Here is a 20,141-nt window from a genome sequence, read left to right on the forward strand (position 1 = left end):
CCTCCAAGAAAGACCAGTCGACTCTGTCACATGCTTTCTCGAAATCCAACAATAAAATGGCCAGAGGTTGCTTGCTCTGCTGAGCCCACTATGCAGTCTCAAAGGAGGTGAAGATATTGTCCAAGACGCTCCTATCTTGGACAAAGCGTGTCTGAGTGTCATGAATAAGCTCTGGGAGGAATGAGCGAAGTCTGCTGCAAATCAACTTTGCCAACCCCTTATAGGAGACAATAAAGTGATCGGTCTTCACTGTCGCAATTCCAGCTTGTCACCCCCTTTAAGAAGGAGACAAATCAAGCCGGATATCACACTCTGTGGCATCCTGTCAGAGTAGAAAATCCTCTGAAAGGACAAAAGAAGAGGGTTCTCGAGCCACTCCCAAAAGGAGAGAAAGAAGGCTCGAGAGATACCATCCTCACTTGGACAAGTGTGTGCACTTTGTGATACAAAAGTAGCTGTGAAAGGGGCCATCAAATGCTTACCCATCTCGTCTGTGACCACCTTGGGAGTGCAACTCCAGACTCTGTCTAGCAAATTCGACGTGTGGAGAATCTGCCTCAATAGAGAACAAGGTAGAGTAGAACTTAGTGGCCACCTCCAAAACCTCATCTGGTGCTGTACGGACGGAGCCCTGACAATCTCTCAAAGCCATAAGCTGATGTTGACAAGGTCGTGGTCCACGCGTCCTGAAAAACTCTTTGTTCATTCGATGCTCCTTGCGGACCCAGAATGAAGGAGGAGAGTGAAATTGGAACTTAGATCTGTTGAGAATCGTGGATCGAGCTCTCCTAATGACAAACAGGTACTTAATCAAGCCTAATCTTACACTAATGACAATACAATTAACATGATTAATCTAAGGTGGGTGATATCTAAGTGACCTCATGATGATGAGTATGTGTAATAGACTCAAGCACAATTAGGTTACAAGATTAAGACTTGTACTCATAAAGAGGCTTCAGATGTGTGCAAGTGATATGTTCCATTGCTTGAAATGGTCCCCTTTTATATGAGGAGATACACCCTTGGGCTTGTACATATGTGGGATAATCTCCTTTGCTCATGTGTCTTCATGTTAGACTTGCTCTTGTTTGGCTTACTCAACTCACTCCCTATCTCTTGCTTGTGCTCTTTGGCACCACATTTCTCAACACCCTTCCTTGGTGCTAAATCTTTGGCTACTCAAGGTGGTTATAACATATTTTCACCCCCCTCCCCTCATTCCTAACTTGGCTGGATAACTTAGAGGCTCTTTGGCTTGGTTACTCTCTAGCTCAGAGGTTACTTTTAGAGATGGTTGGGTTGATTTTCACTTCCCTAGGGTGCCACTTTGGCTACTCTCTGGTGGTCGAGTGTTCTCAATACTCATTTGGTGGCTTTACAACATATGACTTAGGTTAGGGTAGTGGTTGGTAGCTCCTTTGTTGCTCATGTTGATGTCGATGTTGTGGTAGCCTCTTGGTTGCTATGACCTTGACTCTACTTCTTTTCTTTTTGTCGATGACGTCTTCTTCTTCTTGTTGACTCTTTGGTCTTTGCTTGTGCACACCTACGCTTGCATACTCATTTGGTTGCAGCGTTTTTACAAAGGATTTACTCTTCATTTTCACATACACTAGCGTGCTTGTTTGGCCACTTTTACAAAGGTTTTATCAAAAGAAATTTTTGATTCAAGTCAGGTTGCCGATGGCTATGTTGGTGTAGATGTAGAAGTGTTTGATGAAGACCACAAGATAAATATCCTTATAATGTTGTTGTTATGCCTCGGAAGCCTCCCCATGTGAACACCCTTTATGACCTTACACTAGAATTTTCAAAAAAAATAAAACAAAGTTTTTTCTTTCTTTCTTTTAAATTACAACCTTATCTCTTTAACCTTGTGGCGTGTGTTCGTTGGGTGGCTGTCTCTCGCAGTCTCAAGCTCTCTTCTCCAGCACAATGGAGAAGGTAGATATTCCTCTACAACTGACAATGCTCATGCCACTCCTTGGACGAGCTGCTGACTTCCTCACCAGCGCTTGCGGCCGACGACTTTGGCGATGGCGGGGCGGCCTGCTGCTAAGATCTCACTGTTTGTTCTGCTCAAGCTAACAATGACGGCTGCCTGCATTGCTGCGACTGCCACCTGTTGGTTTACGTTGCGGTTCACAATGCTAATCTCCTCTGTATTGATCTTGTGAGCTGTGCAGGCTCTTTGTCTCTTACGCTGCTTGCTCTGCCCAACAACAACCACATAGCTATGCAATGTTTTCTTTGCTCGCTTGGCTGCCACGTTGCTATGTGGCCTTGCTTCTCAAGGCTTATGTTGGCCAAGTTGGATAGGCATTTGATGATGTTCCTGCTCAATCTACTACCCACAGTGTTGACTGTTATCTTCCTCCTCTTTGCCTTCTCACGTCTACTAAGATAACTAGTTGATTGCTTTAAGAGCTAGCTACTTGGAGACACTATTGTGAGCTTTGTACTACGACGCTAATAAAGTCCTAATGGCAAAAAAAAATAGTAACACAAACCCTAATTGATGAGAAGGAGAAAATTTAATCTAATCTTCCTAAAGCTATGAACGAAAACTAAGCTAGGGGATCTATACCTAGGCTTTGATACCATGTTGAGAATCATGGATTGAGCTCTCCTAAAGACAAACATCTCTACTTAATCAAGCCTAATCCGACACTAATGACAACACAATTAACATGATCTAAGGTGGGGGATACTAAAGTGAACTCATGATGAGTGTGTAATAGAGTGGAGTACAATTAGGTTATTTGTCCAATCTCTCTAGCCGCCCTGCCGCGTAAAGCCCCAAGAGAAGGCTAGACTGCCAGAAAGCCTGTGAAAGGAGGTCTCATGCCAACTATCCAAGCAATCCCAACAAAAGAATCCATTGCCTGGCTCCCTCTATGCAGATACCTAAGTGAACTCATGATGATGAGTATGTGTGATAGACTCACGCACAATTAGGTTCTCTCTCCAATCTCTCTAGCTGCCTGTTGCCCTACCGCCTAAAGTCCCAAGAGAAAGCTAGACTGCCAGAAAGCCCATGAAAGGAGGTCTCATGCCAACTATCCAAACAATGTGCCGAGAACATCAATTGATCCCAACCTTCCTGCTCAAACGCTGCAATCCCAACAAAAGAATCCATTTCTTGGCTCCCTCCATGTAGATCTGTACCCTCAAGTCTCCTGAGATTCAAGATTATTGAAATCTCCTCCAATAATCCAAGAATCCAAGTTTGGAAGGGACGCAATAATATCAGTCCAAAACTGCTCTCTCTCTCTCTCTCTCTCTCACACACACACACACACACACACACACACACACACACATATCTACACAGCCAGCCTAGAGCTTTCATCGCCATCACTTCACAGCTTACCTCTATCATTAAGGAGTCCACCCAAGCCAGCTTGCGTCAGACTGTTTGCTCCACCGCCAAACCTTTCGTGGATACAGCCTCAAAATGGATGGTATGATGACAAGTCCCTCTAGGAAAAGGAGTGTGAACAGATCTCTGCATGCCAAATCCAAAGATCTGCCAGGGCCTCACCTGCCAAAAGAAGCGAGCTTTTTGGCTAAACATGAAGATGAGTTATATCGATTAAAAAAAAAAATGAGGACAACTTGGAGTCTTGGCGCCTTCTTGAGAACTAATCCTCTTATATGAGAATATTATGTATGCTCTCTATAAGATGTCCTACATCGGCCTGCACCTGAGTTATCCCACACACCATGACCCACATTCTCTAGTCTTTTTACCACAACCAATGTTATCAAAGCCCTCTTGAAGTTGCAAAATGGTAGAGCCTAGGATCACGAGGACCTCCACATGAAGGATTTCGCACATGGATGTGGCATCTTGGCCTCTCTCCTTGTGCAGATCTTTAAAAGGGTTTTGTGCAAAGGCTTCACCCCTTCCTAGACCACTAACACCATTGCCCCAATCTCTAAGGCAAGAGGCTGCATCATGGACCCTAGTAATATCAGACCATCATGATTGGCCATGCCATGGCCAAGATTTATGGAGCAGGGAGCAGTACTAGAGGCCGAGGGATCACCCTAGCGAGTGATCATTTGTGCACACAGAGAGAGAGAGAGAGAGAGAGAGAGAGAGAGAGATTAATGTCTACAAGGGTCTATGAGATACAATGATACCATGGATATACTGAGCCATGGAAAAAGTAACTGAGAGAAAAGGAAGAGTTATCCTGTATGGGAGAAACTAGCTATGATGCCCTCCTTAGCCAATACGGATCTGATGACCGAGAGAATATGTGATGGAATCATGTCATGGTGTTAAAGAACTTCCTGGATCTGCGTCTGGTGGAGGGTTGTGATGCTCTGGGTTGGGGACATCTGGCCCACAAAAGTAGATCGAGCTCCATCATTGAGTACATCTAGGACGGAGGGCCAGACCGCTAGTGTAAAACGTCTCTCACTAGTGTATACAGATGTGATATCAACATGCAACCCTGTACGGGTGAAACTAGCCATTATCGACTAATAATGATGCCCTCCTTAGATCTGATGGCCGAGAGAATATCTAGCGTCTGTGATGGAAGCATGTCATGGTGTCAAAGAACCTCCTGGATCCGTATCTGTCCAGTGGAGGGTTGTGATGCTCTGGGTCGGGGGCTTATGGCCTACAAAATAGTTTGAGCTCTATCACTGAGGACCTCTCTAGGGCAGAGGGTTGGACCGCTAGTGTGGGAAGTGGGCTCTGATGTGGATGCATGTCGACTGAAGAAATGTGTAATGACCCTCATGTGTTGGGTCTTCCTCTCAGTATGCCATCTCAGTAATGACGTCTGAACTCCAGAAAGTACATGCCCAGGCATCTCTGCTCATCAAACTGCATCACCTGTGCGGGTGGACCAAATCCCTCATGGAAGATGATTTCCCCTCCCCCTCCCCCCCCCCCCCCCCCCCCCCCCCCCCCTCTATCTTATGGTAGGCCAGGCAGCTAAGCATGTAGTGCACCTCATCTTCCACTGGGTTTTCGTCGGCTTAAAAGACAATGCCATCTGCATACAGCAATATGGGCACCACTACATGAGCGAATGGTGAGCCTTGGCCTCCAAAGGTGTCCATATAGGCCTCTATCTCATCAATGTATAGACCAAAGAGTCTAGGAGAGAGTGGGCAACGCTGTTTGACCCCAATAGTAGTGCATATGTCTCCGAAGAGTCCACCTGGTGCACGAAGAGAGAGAGAGAGAGAGAGAGAGAGAGAGAAACCGAGAGAGAAACCTTAGCTGGCTGCTCACAATTCACAGGTTGCAAATGGAGAAAACTCAGTAGATGATTGGAATGCACTTTTTGAATCATTAAATGGCGGCTCTGGTTGATGGTGTTGGGATGGGTGTAGGAAGTGACTTTTTGTGCTAAGCTGCCCATTGCTAATGGCACCGCATATGCACCAAATGAAACCAAGTTGTGTTGTGAATCAACGTGCAAGATTGGCAGGCAAGGATAGAACCTGCCGACCTATAAGCAAATAGTTCTCACAACTTTGCAGTCTTTCAAAGTAAAATAGCATTTGTCTGATAATTTATTTAAACTAAGTCCCTAATAGTTGAGCCACAGCATCTGTCTTGTTATGATTGTCTGCTATATATATTTTTACAGTCAAATAAATTGAATAGAAAGATTCAGCTTGGAATTCCAGCACATGTCTTTGAATGACCATGATCCTTCCACCTGATTTTTTGAAGAGGAGTGTGCTGGCGTTGTTGCTTGTCTTGTTGGAAGGTGTAGTAGTTTAGGACCTTATGTGATTCAGAGGCCAACATGGCAGTACCAGCCTTTGAAGTTCATGCTGGAAGGGGGCCATTGTTGCCAAGTATGTAAGATGTATGAAACCAAGCTGCATACATGTGATGATAGTTGTCTATCAAATGAACAAGTTCTTCAGATCATTACTGTTGAGCCTCTTGTGTATTAGGGTGTCCCAGCCACATTTCCCAATGTTCACTAGGCTAAAATGTTCAATTTCCCCAAGTGTGATAAGCTTCTTTGCAGTGTAAGGAATAATATGTAGAAGATTCCAAGATGATTTAACAGTCCGTAGCTAGTAAACCGAAATTGAAGTATATTAATATTTCATCAAGTTATAATGTTTTTAATAGATAAAAATGTTTTTATATTGTATCAAAGAAAGTAGTTGTGTTTTTCATTGTATATTATGTGTGCATAATTATTTTGATGTGAGAGCTTTTAACTTTGCAATAATTGAACTTTCAAAGTTGGTATTATTATGTTTTTAGAGTTATAGAATGTGTTTCAGAGCTTAGATTTTGTCCATGTTTTTTGTAATATGAGAATGATATGCATGTCTTCTAGATGGATACACAATGTAGTAGCAGAAGGTAGAGGCAAAGAAAAATGAGGATGAGTGGGAAATAACTTCAAATTCATATGAGATGGAAGAAGCTAACAGCTTGGTGCTTATACTAGTTGAAGAATAATGTTTGTATTAAAGTTCATTAGAACGTTTCAAATTGTAGTTCAGACTATAAATGTCTTTGTATTTGTATTTTTATTTATGGACAGAGAGTTGATAATAGACTTGACAATGAATATAACACTTTATGGAAATTAGTTACACCAAAAATATCATGTTAAAAATAGTATTAGATGAAAAATATTCTTACATCATGAGTGTGATGTCAAAGAAATTACATCATGAGTATAATGCCAAAAGATCATGGTATCTTTGGAAGGTCACATGTTAAAAAGATTACATTTGGTTGTCTATTACTTGGTTACATTCTCTACTGGTGCTTGAGATTTAATAGGATTTTGAGATGCATTTTCTATATTGTCATTAATGTTAATTAGACCTGTCTGAAAGCAGCCCTAAGCTTTCAAGTTGATGCTATTCAGGTTCACTAATCCGTGCCTCAAGTTGTATTATTACTTCAGGAGAACTCTCTATGAAATAGGTAGCTTGCCTATGCCTCCAAAGACTTGCAATATGTCACAAATAAAATCATTTGGATGAAGGTTCTTCTCTTCCCTTAGTGGGCCCTCCTATGTGTAATATCCATGTATTTGGCTTGTGGTGATGGCACTAGTAGTGATACTCCTACATTTTGCTTGGTCTTGTGCCATATTGTCACTACATGCATATTTCAAACAAGAATAATATAAGAGGTGTGATAGATTATGAACATCAGATATCAATATGTTCACGATGTATATATTTCAAACAAGAATAATATTAGAGAGGTGACAAATTATGAACATCATATATTAATGTGTTACAAATTCAGTGCACATAATAATTTCAAGCTATTATGCATTTCAAAGATACCATAACATTATCGGCAACTACGTTGAAAGATCCAAAGACTCACACTTAATATGAAAGATTTATAGATTCACACTTGACATTGAATGAAAGCAAAGTTTCAAAAATTCACTGGACATTGAAAGTTTCAAAGATTCAAAGGCTTCAAAATTGCATCATTATAGATCTCAAAATTACAATAGAGAATAAGCGTATTCATCCTAGAAATAGCTACACCAAAGCATTGGGCACCAACTAGGGATCCTAAAATTTCATGGTCTTGGGATCTTTTTGTAGGATAAATAGAAAGCCCTTTATTACAAGTCTTATAAATAGATTTCATGGTCCTGGGGTCTTTTTTATGATAAATAGAAAGCCCTTTATCAACAAGTCTTATAAATATTGTGGACCAAGTAAGGAATATCACTTTTATCATCAACCTTTACATTGTCAATATATGTTGACATGATAACATAGAAAATAAATATCCTTTAGCTCACTTGGAATATCTTGGAATTCTCTAGGTGGGATATTTTCCATTTGCATGCATCAAATGTAACAACCTATCAAGATGACATCCATTCAAATACTTGTAGATAATGATAGGTCGCTCCTTGCGTCGTGATGGAAAATGTGTAGTCGAGTTGCCTCATTCATTGTATGCATCTCTTTTATATCACAATTTTCATCAACCTTTACATTGTCAACATTGTATGCGTCTCTTTTATATCACATTTTTCACCAACCTTTACATTGTCAACATTGTTTGCATTTCTTTTATATCACATTTTTCATGAACCTTTACATTGTCAACAACAGATGTTTGGACATGATAACATAGAAAAAAAGCATCCTTTAGCTCACTTGGAATATATTGGAAGACTTTTTGTGTGGGATATTTGCTATGTACATGCATCAAATATAACCATGTATCAAGATTTCCATTCAAGTACTTGTAGATAATGATAGGTTGATACCACGATGGGAAATGCGTTCATTGGATGCATCTCTTTTGTGAGGAATCCATCTCTCTTGAGAGGAGGCACAACCGTGGAGACTTGGGGAGTTAGCTTTAAAAGTTGTGTGCAATTTCATTGTCAAAGCAACTCTCTCTCTAAACCCAAGTTGGCTCTTAACCTTGGAATCGTAGTGCTTTGTAGCCACATGAAATTGGTTGTTTACCTTGGGATCGTAGTGCTTTGCAGCCACATGAAGTTGTCCCAAGCGTCTCAAGCACTCCACACTAATAGAAGGGATGTTTGGTCTAAGAGCTTGGGGCCACTTTTCACAAAGACCTTTAAAAGATTTTTATTCCAAGCCTTCAATCAAAGGAACTAGATTCTTTTGATGGGGAAAGGCATCAAAAGTTCTTCAGGCATGCTTGCTGAGTATAACATAATTGTTTCTATTAAATGACATCTTTTAACCTTGTTTAACTCTTTCTTTAGTACTCAAGACTATGCCATGATCTACAAATACACACCATAATAAATAAATAAGTCAAATCAAAATTGTAATCGTAATTAATATCAAATTTCAATAGCAAAGTAAGCATTTCAAAACAAAACATTGGATTATATAACATAACATTATACTTCTATGTGCAATATTTAACCTAATGTAGGCATTTTCTAAGATGTATGCATATGTGGTGAAAAACATGATAACTGAGGGGCATTTTATCAAACAAAGCACTTAGGATTTCCTTGATCCGAATTTGTGCACTTCTTCTAGTGAGAAACAATGAACAAATGAAGGCTCAAATATGTACTTCGGATAAAGGTATCAAGCATAAGGGACAAGAGTTAGAGTATTCATAACTAGCCCACATACATGCCTAAAGTGTGCAGAATTATCTCTAATACCAAAAGATTACAGTGTTCACAACTAGGCCACATAGGTGATTAGAGTGTGCACAAGTATTCTTAATAAGACAAATGTTGAGGATGAGAATGTTTATAAAGGCCCACATGCATGACCAGAGTGTACACATCTAGCCAAAGGAAAATAGATGTAGAGGACCATATTATTCACAAAGGCCCACATGCGTAACTAGAGTGTACATATGCGTAACCAAAGTGTACACATCCAGCTAAAATGAAGCTAATAGAGGAAACTAAGTGTTCACAATTGGCGCACATTTATGACTAGAGTGCACATAACTAAGTTTAAATGAAACAAGCTGAATATAGCTATAGTAGTCACAGTTGGTCCACATGTGACGAGAGTGCACATAACTAGTTTAAGTAAAACAAGCTTGATAGAGCTATAGTAGTCACAATTGGTCCACATATGTGATGAGAGTGCACATAAGTAGTTTAAATAAAACAACCTGAATATAGCTAGAGTTGTCACAATTGGTCCGCATATGTGATGAGAGTGCACACATCTAGTCAAATAGAAACATACAAAAGATAAACGGGCTAGAGTGTTCACAATATCCCCATAAGGGTGCAAGAGTACGTACAACTAGCTTAAATTCACATGCATTAACACCTACACTGTGTAAGGTTAAAATTAAACTTAAATTTACATACCAACAACCTAATATGGATAAATTTAATATTAAAACTAAAAATAATGTTCACATGAAAAATAAAAGTGAGTTGAAATTATAAAATAATAAATTGATAGAAAAACTTAAATTTAAAGGAAAGGCCACTTAAGATTAGAAATGCACTAAAACATACGAATCTAAGTGCCCAGAGCTGGTTTACATATGTAACTAGTGTGGTTTACAGAGGACCAAGAAATCATCAGTCTTTAGAGATGCAAATTGCAGCAACCCAACTTTTTCCAACCATCTATTGTTGAAGGTCATGTGTTGACATCAAGAACCGTTGTGAGTTTTTCAAACTCCACCATGGTTGCTAAAAGAACTTGAGATGAATGTAAGCTATGAGAGGGGTATGTGATTAAGCAAGGAAGTGAAGGGTGAGAACTTTCTCGAGGGAAATGGTGAGAATGCAAAATGAGGATGGGAGAAAACCCTTGACACTAAGAAAAAGGGATGAGAGCAAAAAGATTACATGCTGAGTTATGATTACTTAAATCCAGAATTATGTGAATTGAGATGACAGGGTGACTAAAGTAACCAAAGCAAATCCCATAGCATAATAAAGCATTTATGCATATGGGATATTGCATATTACTTGATGCATGCACACCAGATGGGTTCACATTATTGTCAAGTAGAGGTGTCAAAAATGGTATTTGAAAGTTTTTCAAAATAGGGTATCCGGAACCCATTCATGGGCTTTGGTAACTTCACACCATCCAATGATGTCGATTCGAATGTATTAGTGCCAAATTTTATGGAAATTTGGCAGGGTTTGATCCACTGCACCTTGAGCTTACCTGGATGCACACCCATCCAATTGTTGGACAGTAAAACTGGATCCCCACATCAAAAATCTTGAACTTAGTGTTTTGATCCACAAAGAGCTTCCCGTGATTCTAGACAACATCAACAATCTAGCTACTCTGAAGTCTCTTCTCCCTCAACACCACGAGTAAACTGCTCTAAGCCATGGCTGACCGACTCTTCAAGGTAGAGTTTGGAAGTCACCGCAAGTCAAAAACTAGGAATACACTAATGAGAAAGGAGAATAATAAATTCCATAGGCACCACCAAAGCTTCTAGGCCATACATTAATGAGAAAGGAGTGTACACTAATGAGGAAGGAGAATAATAAATTCCATAGGCACCACCAAAGCTTCTAGGCCATACACTAATGAGAAAGGAGAATAATAAATTCCATAGGCACCACCAAAGCTTCTAGGCCATACATTAATGAGAAAGGAGTGTAGCTTGTTGTAACCTTATAAGCTGTCCACCGGAATGTTACCCATAATGTTGAATATATCTTGTGATACTAGTTTCTCCAATTTCGGTTAATAATCTTTTTGTAATACTTGAGGTCGTGGTGGATGATGCGAACAATGTACTAGAGGAACGCATGCAATTTCGTGGTTTTTTTTAAAAAAAATTCAGAATAGCAGGCCACATTTCACATATCATGTGTAGGAGTGAACATGTGGCATACTATTATGCTTACGTGTAAATACCTCATTCAAGGTTTCGGTTTGACACATTATCATGCAACATGGAAATCTACGATGTGTCACCACATACTGAGAGCATGTGCTCGAGCGAGTCGCATGAAAGGAAGCCCACAACTTCCTTGACGGATTTTTTGGTTATAATCAAGTGTTGATCGCCCAAAAGATCAATATAAAACGGCTTTCACCACCGAATGGGGCACATATGCATATTGAGTCATGCCATTTGGGTTGACCAATGCCCCAAGCACCTTCTAACGCCTAATGTGCACAACCTATAAGGAATATCTACGAAAATTCCTTGAAGTCTTCATGGATGACCTTTGTGTCAACTCTACATGGAAAGCACATCTGTGGTGTTTGAGAAAAGTGCTAGAGAGATGCCGACTTTATAGGATCTCTCTGAACCCTCTAAAATACCAAATCTGGGTTATGCATGGAGTTATCGTGGGACACATTATCTCAGAACATGGTATCTCCACAAATGACGGCAAGGTGCGACTCATTCTTGAGCTGTCACCCCCGACCAACTTCAAAAGAGTCCAACGATTCATGGGACATGTTGGTTATTTTACGGACGTTTCATCTTCATGTATCCTGACATTGCTCGTCCCCTTTATGGACTCTTGGTGATTTTTGAGTGGTCAGAGGAGTGCCAACAAGCATATGATACCCTAAAAAAGGCATTAGCAAAACAAGTGCTCCCATCTTGAGATCTCCTACTTGGGAAATCATATTCCACATCCACATAGATGCCTTTGCCTTTGCAAAATTGGTTGTGTGCTGGCTCAACCGAGAGAACACAATAGGGATTTCCCTATTAGCTTTGCCAGCTTCCAATTAAACAAAGCAAAACAAAACTATACCACCACGGAAAGAGAAGGGTTGGCCATAGTCTATACCATCAGGAAGTTTCACCATTACCTTTTGGTGGCCAAATTCATTTTCTTCATAGACCATCAAGATTTTTCTCTATCTAGTAAACAAACCTTGTACCACAGGCAAAATCACCAGATGGCTCCTAATTCTACTAGAATTTGACTATAGTCATGGTATGTAAAGGCTCTTAGCATGTATTGGCTGACCATATGTCGCGCATACCTAATGGAGAGCCGCCGGTGGGTGTTGATGATAACCTACCAGATGCCCCCCTGTTCCAACTATGTTTGATTTCATGAATAGGGGGAGGAAGTCGCACACTTCCTTGCTAATGGCCTACCCACCGAAGAAGCACCAACAATCAACAAGGACCGAGCAAGATGCCTCATCAAGAAAGCTCCTCCCTACTATCAGTTGATTGCAAGATAACTCTACAAACAAGGAAAGGATGGAATCATACGATGTTGTGTCCATGAGGATGAATACATATGTATTTTAGAGCAAGCCCACTCTACAACTATAGGAGGGCACTTCGCCAACAGAGATACCACTACTAGGAAGATCCTACTGGTAAGCCTGTGGTGGTCAACCTTGCTTGGAGATGCAAATGAATATGTCAAACGATTTGACGAATGCCAACGGATAGCGATTCCACACAATAAGGATAGAATGCCCCTAAGCCCTGTCATGTCCTTACAACTGTTTGAGAAATGGGGCATCGATTTTGTGGGACCCATTAGTCCAGCTGCTCAACACACCCAAGCCCGGTTCATCATAGTGGCCCCACGGACTATTACACAAAATGGGTTGAAGCTTGGGTCACAAGAAAGGCCGATGCAAGGTCCACGACATAATTCCTTTACGAGTGCATGATCACTCGCTTTGGGTGCCCTCTTGGGATTGTGAGTGACAATGGCACCCACTTCATTAATGAAGTGATACAATTCTTGTTACAAGAATTCTTGGTCATGCACCAAAAATCTTCACCCTATTACCACCAAGCCAATGGCCAAGCCAAAAGCACAAACAAGACCCTATGCGCTATCTTGATTAAGACCGTAGAGGCAAGTCCTAATGAGTGGGAACAGAAGTTGCCGGCTACACTCTGGGCTTATCGCACCACATATAAAGTGGCCATTAACGTAACACCCGTCAACTTAACATACGGCACCAAAGCACTTATGCCTATGGAATTCTTGGTGCCAAGCTTACGAGTTGCTGTATAGGGAAGGTTCACTGGCAATGTCCTGACCAACTGGCTTTTTGAGTTTGAGAAGCTTAATGAAACACGTCTAAGAGCTGTGTATTGTATGATATTCAAAAAAACTACGCCGTAACAAGCGATGGTCTCATGACCAGCTCAAGGACAAGGAGATGAATGAGGGGGACATGGTCCTCCTCTACAGCACCAAAAAATCATAAAAAGAAACTCAAATACAGAGGGCTAGAACCTTTCCTAGTGATTTAAATAACGCCATAAGGCATAGTGCGCATTAAAACTCTTGCGGTGGTGTCGAGATGGCCGGTTATTGCAATGGTAGCAAACTAAAACGCTACTATGGCCCACTCACGCAGACCACCCTACGAGGAATACACCTCTAAAAGAGAAAAAATGTAAACATGATGAAATGAAGAAAACATCACAACAGGTAGTCAGGGAATGACAAGCAAATATTAGGGGCAAACAAATCATAGTAAATATGGCCAAAGTAGTTGACCTCGAGGAAGAGGATTGGGAAGTGAAACTTGTCCGCCTAATTAGGAATGACCACTGTGACAAGTTTCACACAAAAACTAGCACTTGTTGATATGGGTGCTAACTAAAACTTAATGTCTTATGAAACATGGCACTCTCTCAGGAGGCCAACCTTATTAAACACCCCTGCCCCACTGTCACTACTATGGCTTCACATTCAATCTAATGTTTAGGTGTTGTTATTACAATTCTGTTTCACATTGGGAATAACCCCTTGGAAGGTAAGTTCTATGTCATGCTTGCAGGAACAATGCAGAAAGAGATCCGTATGGGACATGGATGGATGGGACGTGGTTGGAAACGGAGAACCAGAGCCACCCAACTCACCTCCACAAAGTCATCCCTCCCCTGTCACCAACCCCAATCACCCTGCTTACCAACCAATATAGAACTATGCCACCCAAAAAGAGGCCTCTCCTTCACTAGAATACCCCATCCACTCAACAAGCCTCATGCATCCCTAGCTCCGTCACAACTCGAACCTCGCCAAGTGAGCCCACTAACACTGCTCACTGTACTAACACTACTAATTGCCAATAGATACCAACTCACCCCATACCACCCAACCCATTGATTCTTGTTGTTGGGTACCCAAGAAGATCCTCATTGCCCAGGGTTATTAATGAAAGTGCTCAAACTCAATGGATTCCCCAAAGACCCAATCTCTCCCTTAAAACCCTCAAAAAACCCAAAGCTTTGGCAAAACCAAAAACTCCTATTCCCCTCATCATGTTGGCCGAACCTCATGCCGGCCTCCAATATGGCAGCCACAAGCCCACAAAATCAGGGAGAACATCTGGCGAAAACCCTAGCCATCTCAAAACAGTTGTCACCACCCACCTCGTCAAACCCACACCTACTTACAAGTGGGTACCTAAACCTCTTCTAACAGCCCATAAGTTCTATGAAGGCAATTGGCAAATTTGGTTACCACGACAACCGATGTCCACCCTCCCTGATCCTAAGCTTCCAGCACAATTCCAATGGAATCCAAAGCTAACCCCAGTGTTGCCACTATAGTACTCTGTAGGATAAGGGGAAAACAAAGATCTAGCAAGAAGCCAAGGCCACAACCAAGGCCATGCAACCCCTGCTCTCATTGTCTCCACCAGTGATATCCCATCAACCTCGGCTACCCCATCTACCCTTATCATCCGACTCCCTTGTTGCATCCCTACTCAACCTCTTGCCTCTGCAACCCCTTATCTCAGCTCCTGTGAAGCACCAGAGCTTCACGAGATGAGCTGCCAACCTTGCCCAAACTTAATTGGATCCATCTTCTTGCTCTTGCCAACAATTCGGCAAGGGGTTAGTATAAAACTCGTACTATCGGGTGCTGACAATGTAGTCTTAGGGTACAAAACCCATTCACAGGGTGACCAAAAAAAAACTTAGGTCTAAAAGTATGGCTGTTCTCTCAGAAATCGTATGGCCATTCCTTTAGAAACCCACGGTCGTTCCCTCACAAAATGTATGGCCGTTCATTCTTAGAGCCGCAACCGTTCCTTGATCAAGCCACGGCCATTCACTAGTTTGAATTCCTGTAGCCATGGTTGTTCCTCCCCCATGGCTATACCTTTCCAAAGCCACGACCATTCCTCTAGGAAGGAACTCTTGTTCGTCTGTGAAGCCACACACTTACCTTCCTTGAAAATCTATAAAAGGGCCCACCCCAATTCATTTCACTCACTTTTCTTCGTTCCCTCTAGCCGAACTATTGCAGTTTCCCCCCCCCAATTTTTCACAATTTCCTACCTGCTTGCTCACCCGCAGCTCTCATGGTAGAACCAACACACTCTGACTCCTCCTATGAGGTGATTGCCCATACCCCTTAAAAGAAGAGGAGGCATGCCGCTTTAAGGAATATGGGAAGCATCCCACCCAACTTTCCCACTTGGGTGAGGCACTCATGAAGCAGGCCATGCCATCCATAGCCTCATGAAAAATAACCAAAAGGTTGAGCACAAGCTGCTCTATTACATAGAGCCTTGTTTGGGCCATCACAGACCTTTCTCTAGTCACCTGCCTAGAGCAAATAGGGCTCGACGGATTGCCCACACTACAACCCTGGGGCTCGGACCTCCTTAACTACCTATATTTCCTTGAAACCTACGACACCAACCAAGCCATGAGGCAAGTGCTGGATAATGAGGGTGCTCTACATACATTTCATCTTAGCCTCAATCTTGTTAGGGATGCACTCCACCTCCCAAAAGTTAAGCAACCTTATATTAGGTACAAGCATGTCATGCACTATGTGCGCAATGCTTTCTAGGGACCCACCACTGAGGATGAAGTTGAATGGCAAAACATCACTCACCCGAAGATCGTGATGCCTGCCCGTGCCCTCTCGTTCCGCCTCACCATCCACTGGTTAGACAGGTTTAATTGGTGCAATCTTTCAACCCTCGCTCGCATCCACCAAGGAGTCCAAGTCAATTGGAAAGAATACCTCCATAAAGAGCACCATGCCATTTTCTCAAACTCCTAGGGCAAGCTCGCAGCATCATCCTTGCTCATCAAAGTCCTCTACCACGTGGTAGGCTGGGAGGACCTTCCACACCCTGTATGCCTATACAGCACCACCTCCATTCTGCTTGCTATCCCAGATCCCAAGCCCTCCCCAACCTTGCCATCCTCCAAACACCACCATGTGGATACCGTATAGCAGGCAAAAGAAGCCAATCGCAAAGATGAATAGGAGGAGGACCTTCACTGCACAACTGAGGTTTTCAAAGAAAACCTCATCCAAATTCCTAGCCTTGGGAGCCAACACCTACCTTTTCTGCTCCCTGTTTTTCCTAAGGAATGCCCATCAGGATCACCCTCTACATCCCAGAGGCACACCATGGTGGACACCCTACGCTGGGCCCGCGTGGGGTGCTTCCTCTCCTAACAAGCCTATTAAGAAGGAATTAGGTCCTCCCACAGTGCCATTCCCAACTTTGCGGAAGGCTTTTCAAACCTCGCCCATGAGCTGGTCACTTCAATGACCAACTACATACACCGGCAACATGAACATGTGACAGTCGCCCAACATGCCATGCTCCTGGCCAAAGCAGATCAACAAATAAACAAATAAAGATCTCCAGGAAGACATCCTCTCTAACACACGCTTGCAATTGACCCTAGAAGATTGCGAGACTACCCTTGCCACTGCCCTGGTGGGTGGCTACCCAACTCCAATACCAACTCCAAGTGGCCAAGTAAGAAGCCCACACAGCCAGTCATGCCCTATCCCTTTCCCAAAACGAAGCTCAGGACCTCCGCAGAGTCCAAGCTGCTGAGGATGGTTGTAACTACGTGTGTGCCTCCTTTGACAATTACAAACAAGTGGCAGAAGAAACACTACTTCAGAAGGACGCGTAGCAGAAGCGCGTAGCAGAAGAGTGAACTCTCCAGCCCCCATTAGCACCCATGAGGAAAATGTCCAGTGCCATGGAACCAAAGGTCGACACTCTCATGGACATTTCCATAGAGTTGCCTACCCTCTCCACCCCACCGCAAACTCCCCCCAACTCCTTGACCTCCAATACCATGCCCTCCACTTAAACCTTCTACAACATAATATCTTCATTGAATGACCCCCTCTCCTCTACACTCTCCTACCTCCTCAACAAACTCCCCCGCCCCTCCATCAACCTCCTTGTCACACTTTTTTTCCATAACCAGATTTCCTTTGCCGACCCACTACCCTCTTTACGCTTCCCATACACCCCATTGACAATGATGCCACTATTGATCTTTTTGTTCCACATGGACTCTTCCCGTAGCCATACGGCTCTTCCAAATCCCTCGCTGCCCTTGGCTTCCTGGAAAGGCTTGGTTGGTCGACAATCTTCTATGTCTGCAATGCACTTCGCCACAGAGCCCTCCCACCTTACACCCCCTATGGTCTTCTAGTTCTCTACCATCGTTGCTACCATCAACTGTAAGTCATCATCATGTAGTTTGATGACTCCCACGTTGCCTTACCATGTGGCATCTCCACCGACAAGGCACGAGAGGCTAGAAACTTCTTCTCCAAATGGCTGGCTCATGCTGCGAACCCGAGGAGGAGGAGGAGGAGGACAACGATAGCGAGGAAGACACCAATGAGCCACCTGTAGAGTAGGAACCGATCTCCCCACCTCCCACTCTCCTCCTCATCACCCTCCACCACATCCCCACTCCCAATCCAACCCTAGTTCTCAACCCCCGCCCAACCCACCCCACATTGGTGTCCACCGACGCTCCTTGGAACCCCCCACCCTCCACACCAAGCTCCTCTCGGGAACCAGTTTCCCTCCTTCCACCTCTTCCACCGCCTCTTCCCTCTACATTGGCATGCCCAACTCCTTTCCTCATCGATGCCTCCCTCGACACCGCTCCCTCTTCCTTAGTTGCTCCTCCACGTCCACCACATCTCCCTACCAACTTCCCTTCACCTACCCCTTGGAGGAAGGCGAGATCGCACCACAACCCCCAGAGGAGCACAAAAGAGGTGGATCCCCCCCTCAACCCACTCAGTTGGTGCAATCCTTTGGACCACACAGAGTTTGAGCAGGCCATCCAAATCTTCCTCCGACAACTCTAGTAGTAGGCACCCATCACCAAGCTCAGCTTGGACATCCATGTCCTCCGGCCCTACCTCGATGCCAAACACGACACCTGGAAGCGCCAACATTCGCACCACCAACATGAAGGTTACCTCAGGCCCCCCTCCGATGCTCGGCCTATCACCTTCGAACTCATGGGTGAGCAGTTTGGTTTGGGGTGACGCCCATTCCTCTCATTAAACCCTACTTTGGATGGAGTACTATAAGCCCCCCCAAGCACTCCGGATTAATCCCACTTACCTCCCCATCTGCCGATGGTGGGCCTAGGAACTGTTTTGAACTGAGCAAAAGGAGAACCCCAAATTACACTTCAACTTGCCATGGTTTGCTCCTCCTACGTCCCAGAGCCCATGCACAGAGGCCAGCATACTCTCTAAGATGCATGCATTCATTACCAAATATGATTAGGTTCTCGATCCTAGCAATCGTGGCCACCATACATTTTTCCAACCTTATTATCACACTTATGGAGGCCTTTCCACAGTGGCACCACTACTAGCTCAAGGCCTTGCCTTCGACATCAACAAAGGCTCCACCCTCAAGCAGCTCTTTGGCTACTATGAGTGCATCCAGTGGTGGATGCCCCCCGGGCATCTCCAAACATTCAAAGATATGATGGAGATGGCCTTTTGGACTAGCTACAAATCTTTTCACAGATTCCCTCCATGTCCAAAATCAAGCTACGATTTCATCTGAATCTGTGAAAGGTAGTGGAAAATGGATTTGTAACTGTAGCCACATTTGATTTTCTGTAATCTACACTCTTAACCTCCCATTCTTCTTGGGGACTATCATAACTGGTGAGACCCAATTAGCTCATTAGGGGAAATTCGAGCTCATTTAGGGGACATTTGAGCTCATTTTGGGGCCTTTTAGGGCCCTTTATGATTCTTGGAATATTTCATTTAGGGGACATTTGAGCTCATTTTGGGGCCTTTTAGGGCCCTTTATGATTCTTGGAATATTTCATTTAAAAAATGAGGATGAATCTACTGTCAGTAGTTTTGAATTTACTTTTTGGCAGGATAGCCATATCTTAACTCCAAATTTGTCAGAGTTTGTTGATCTATGTCAAGAGCTTTCCAAAACGATATGTCACATTAGGGGGTTTTAATAAAAGCTTGCTAGGGTTCACCATGCTCCCCATTTTTTCAAAGTAAAGATGTCATGGCATTCCTTAGAGGGTCCTAAAATGAGCTTAAATTTCCCCTAATGTCTATTTATAATTGGATAGATAAAACCCACTTTTACCATCTTGCCAATTTATTCTTTGACTTGTTGGGCATAATTCAAATTTTTTTGGTACCTTTGGTACTGCATCCTTGTTTGATATTGATCACATAGTGTGATAGAAAGTAGGGTTAATGCCTTCTATTTCTTCTTTGACTTGTCATGCATAATTCCAATATTGTCAGATTGGTACTGCATTCTCTTTGATATTGATCTTGTGTGATAGAAACTAGGGTTAATGCCCTTCATATTTGTATAGCTCTAGGCAAATACATCCTTATATGGTGGACAACGATTCCTCTAATTTTTTCCTCCATACTTCTATAAGT

General features: G+C 42.9%; 1 protein-coding gene across 1 annotated transcript in view; it reads left to right on the plus strand.

Moving 5' to 3' along the window:
• The window catches only part of LOC147606638 (NAD(P)-binding Rossmann-fold superfamily protein), a 46,089-nt gene extending 40,428 nt beyond the window's left edge, over positions 1 to 5,661 (plus strand). The window contains exon 9 of the mRNA XM_086791665.1: positions 5,273 to 5,661. Within this exon, the coding sequence (XP_086647791.1) occupies positions 5,273 to 5,344 (72 nt within the window). The 3' untranslated portion in view covers positions 5,345 to 5,661. The remainder of the gene's footprint in view (positions 1 to 5,272) is intronic.
• The last annotated feature ends 14,480 nt before the right edge of the window (positions 5,662 to 20,141 follow it).

This window comes from Cibotium barometz, chromosome 57 (genome assembly GCF_041138505.1).
Source record: "Cibotium barometz isolate CiBa-2024 chromosome 57, ASM4113850v1, whole genome shotgun sequence".
Lineage (NCBI taxonomy): Eukaryota > Viridiplantae > Streptophyta > Polypodiopsida > Cyatheales > Cibotiaceae > Cibotium > Cibotium barometz.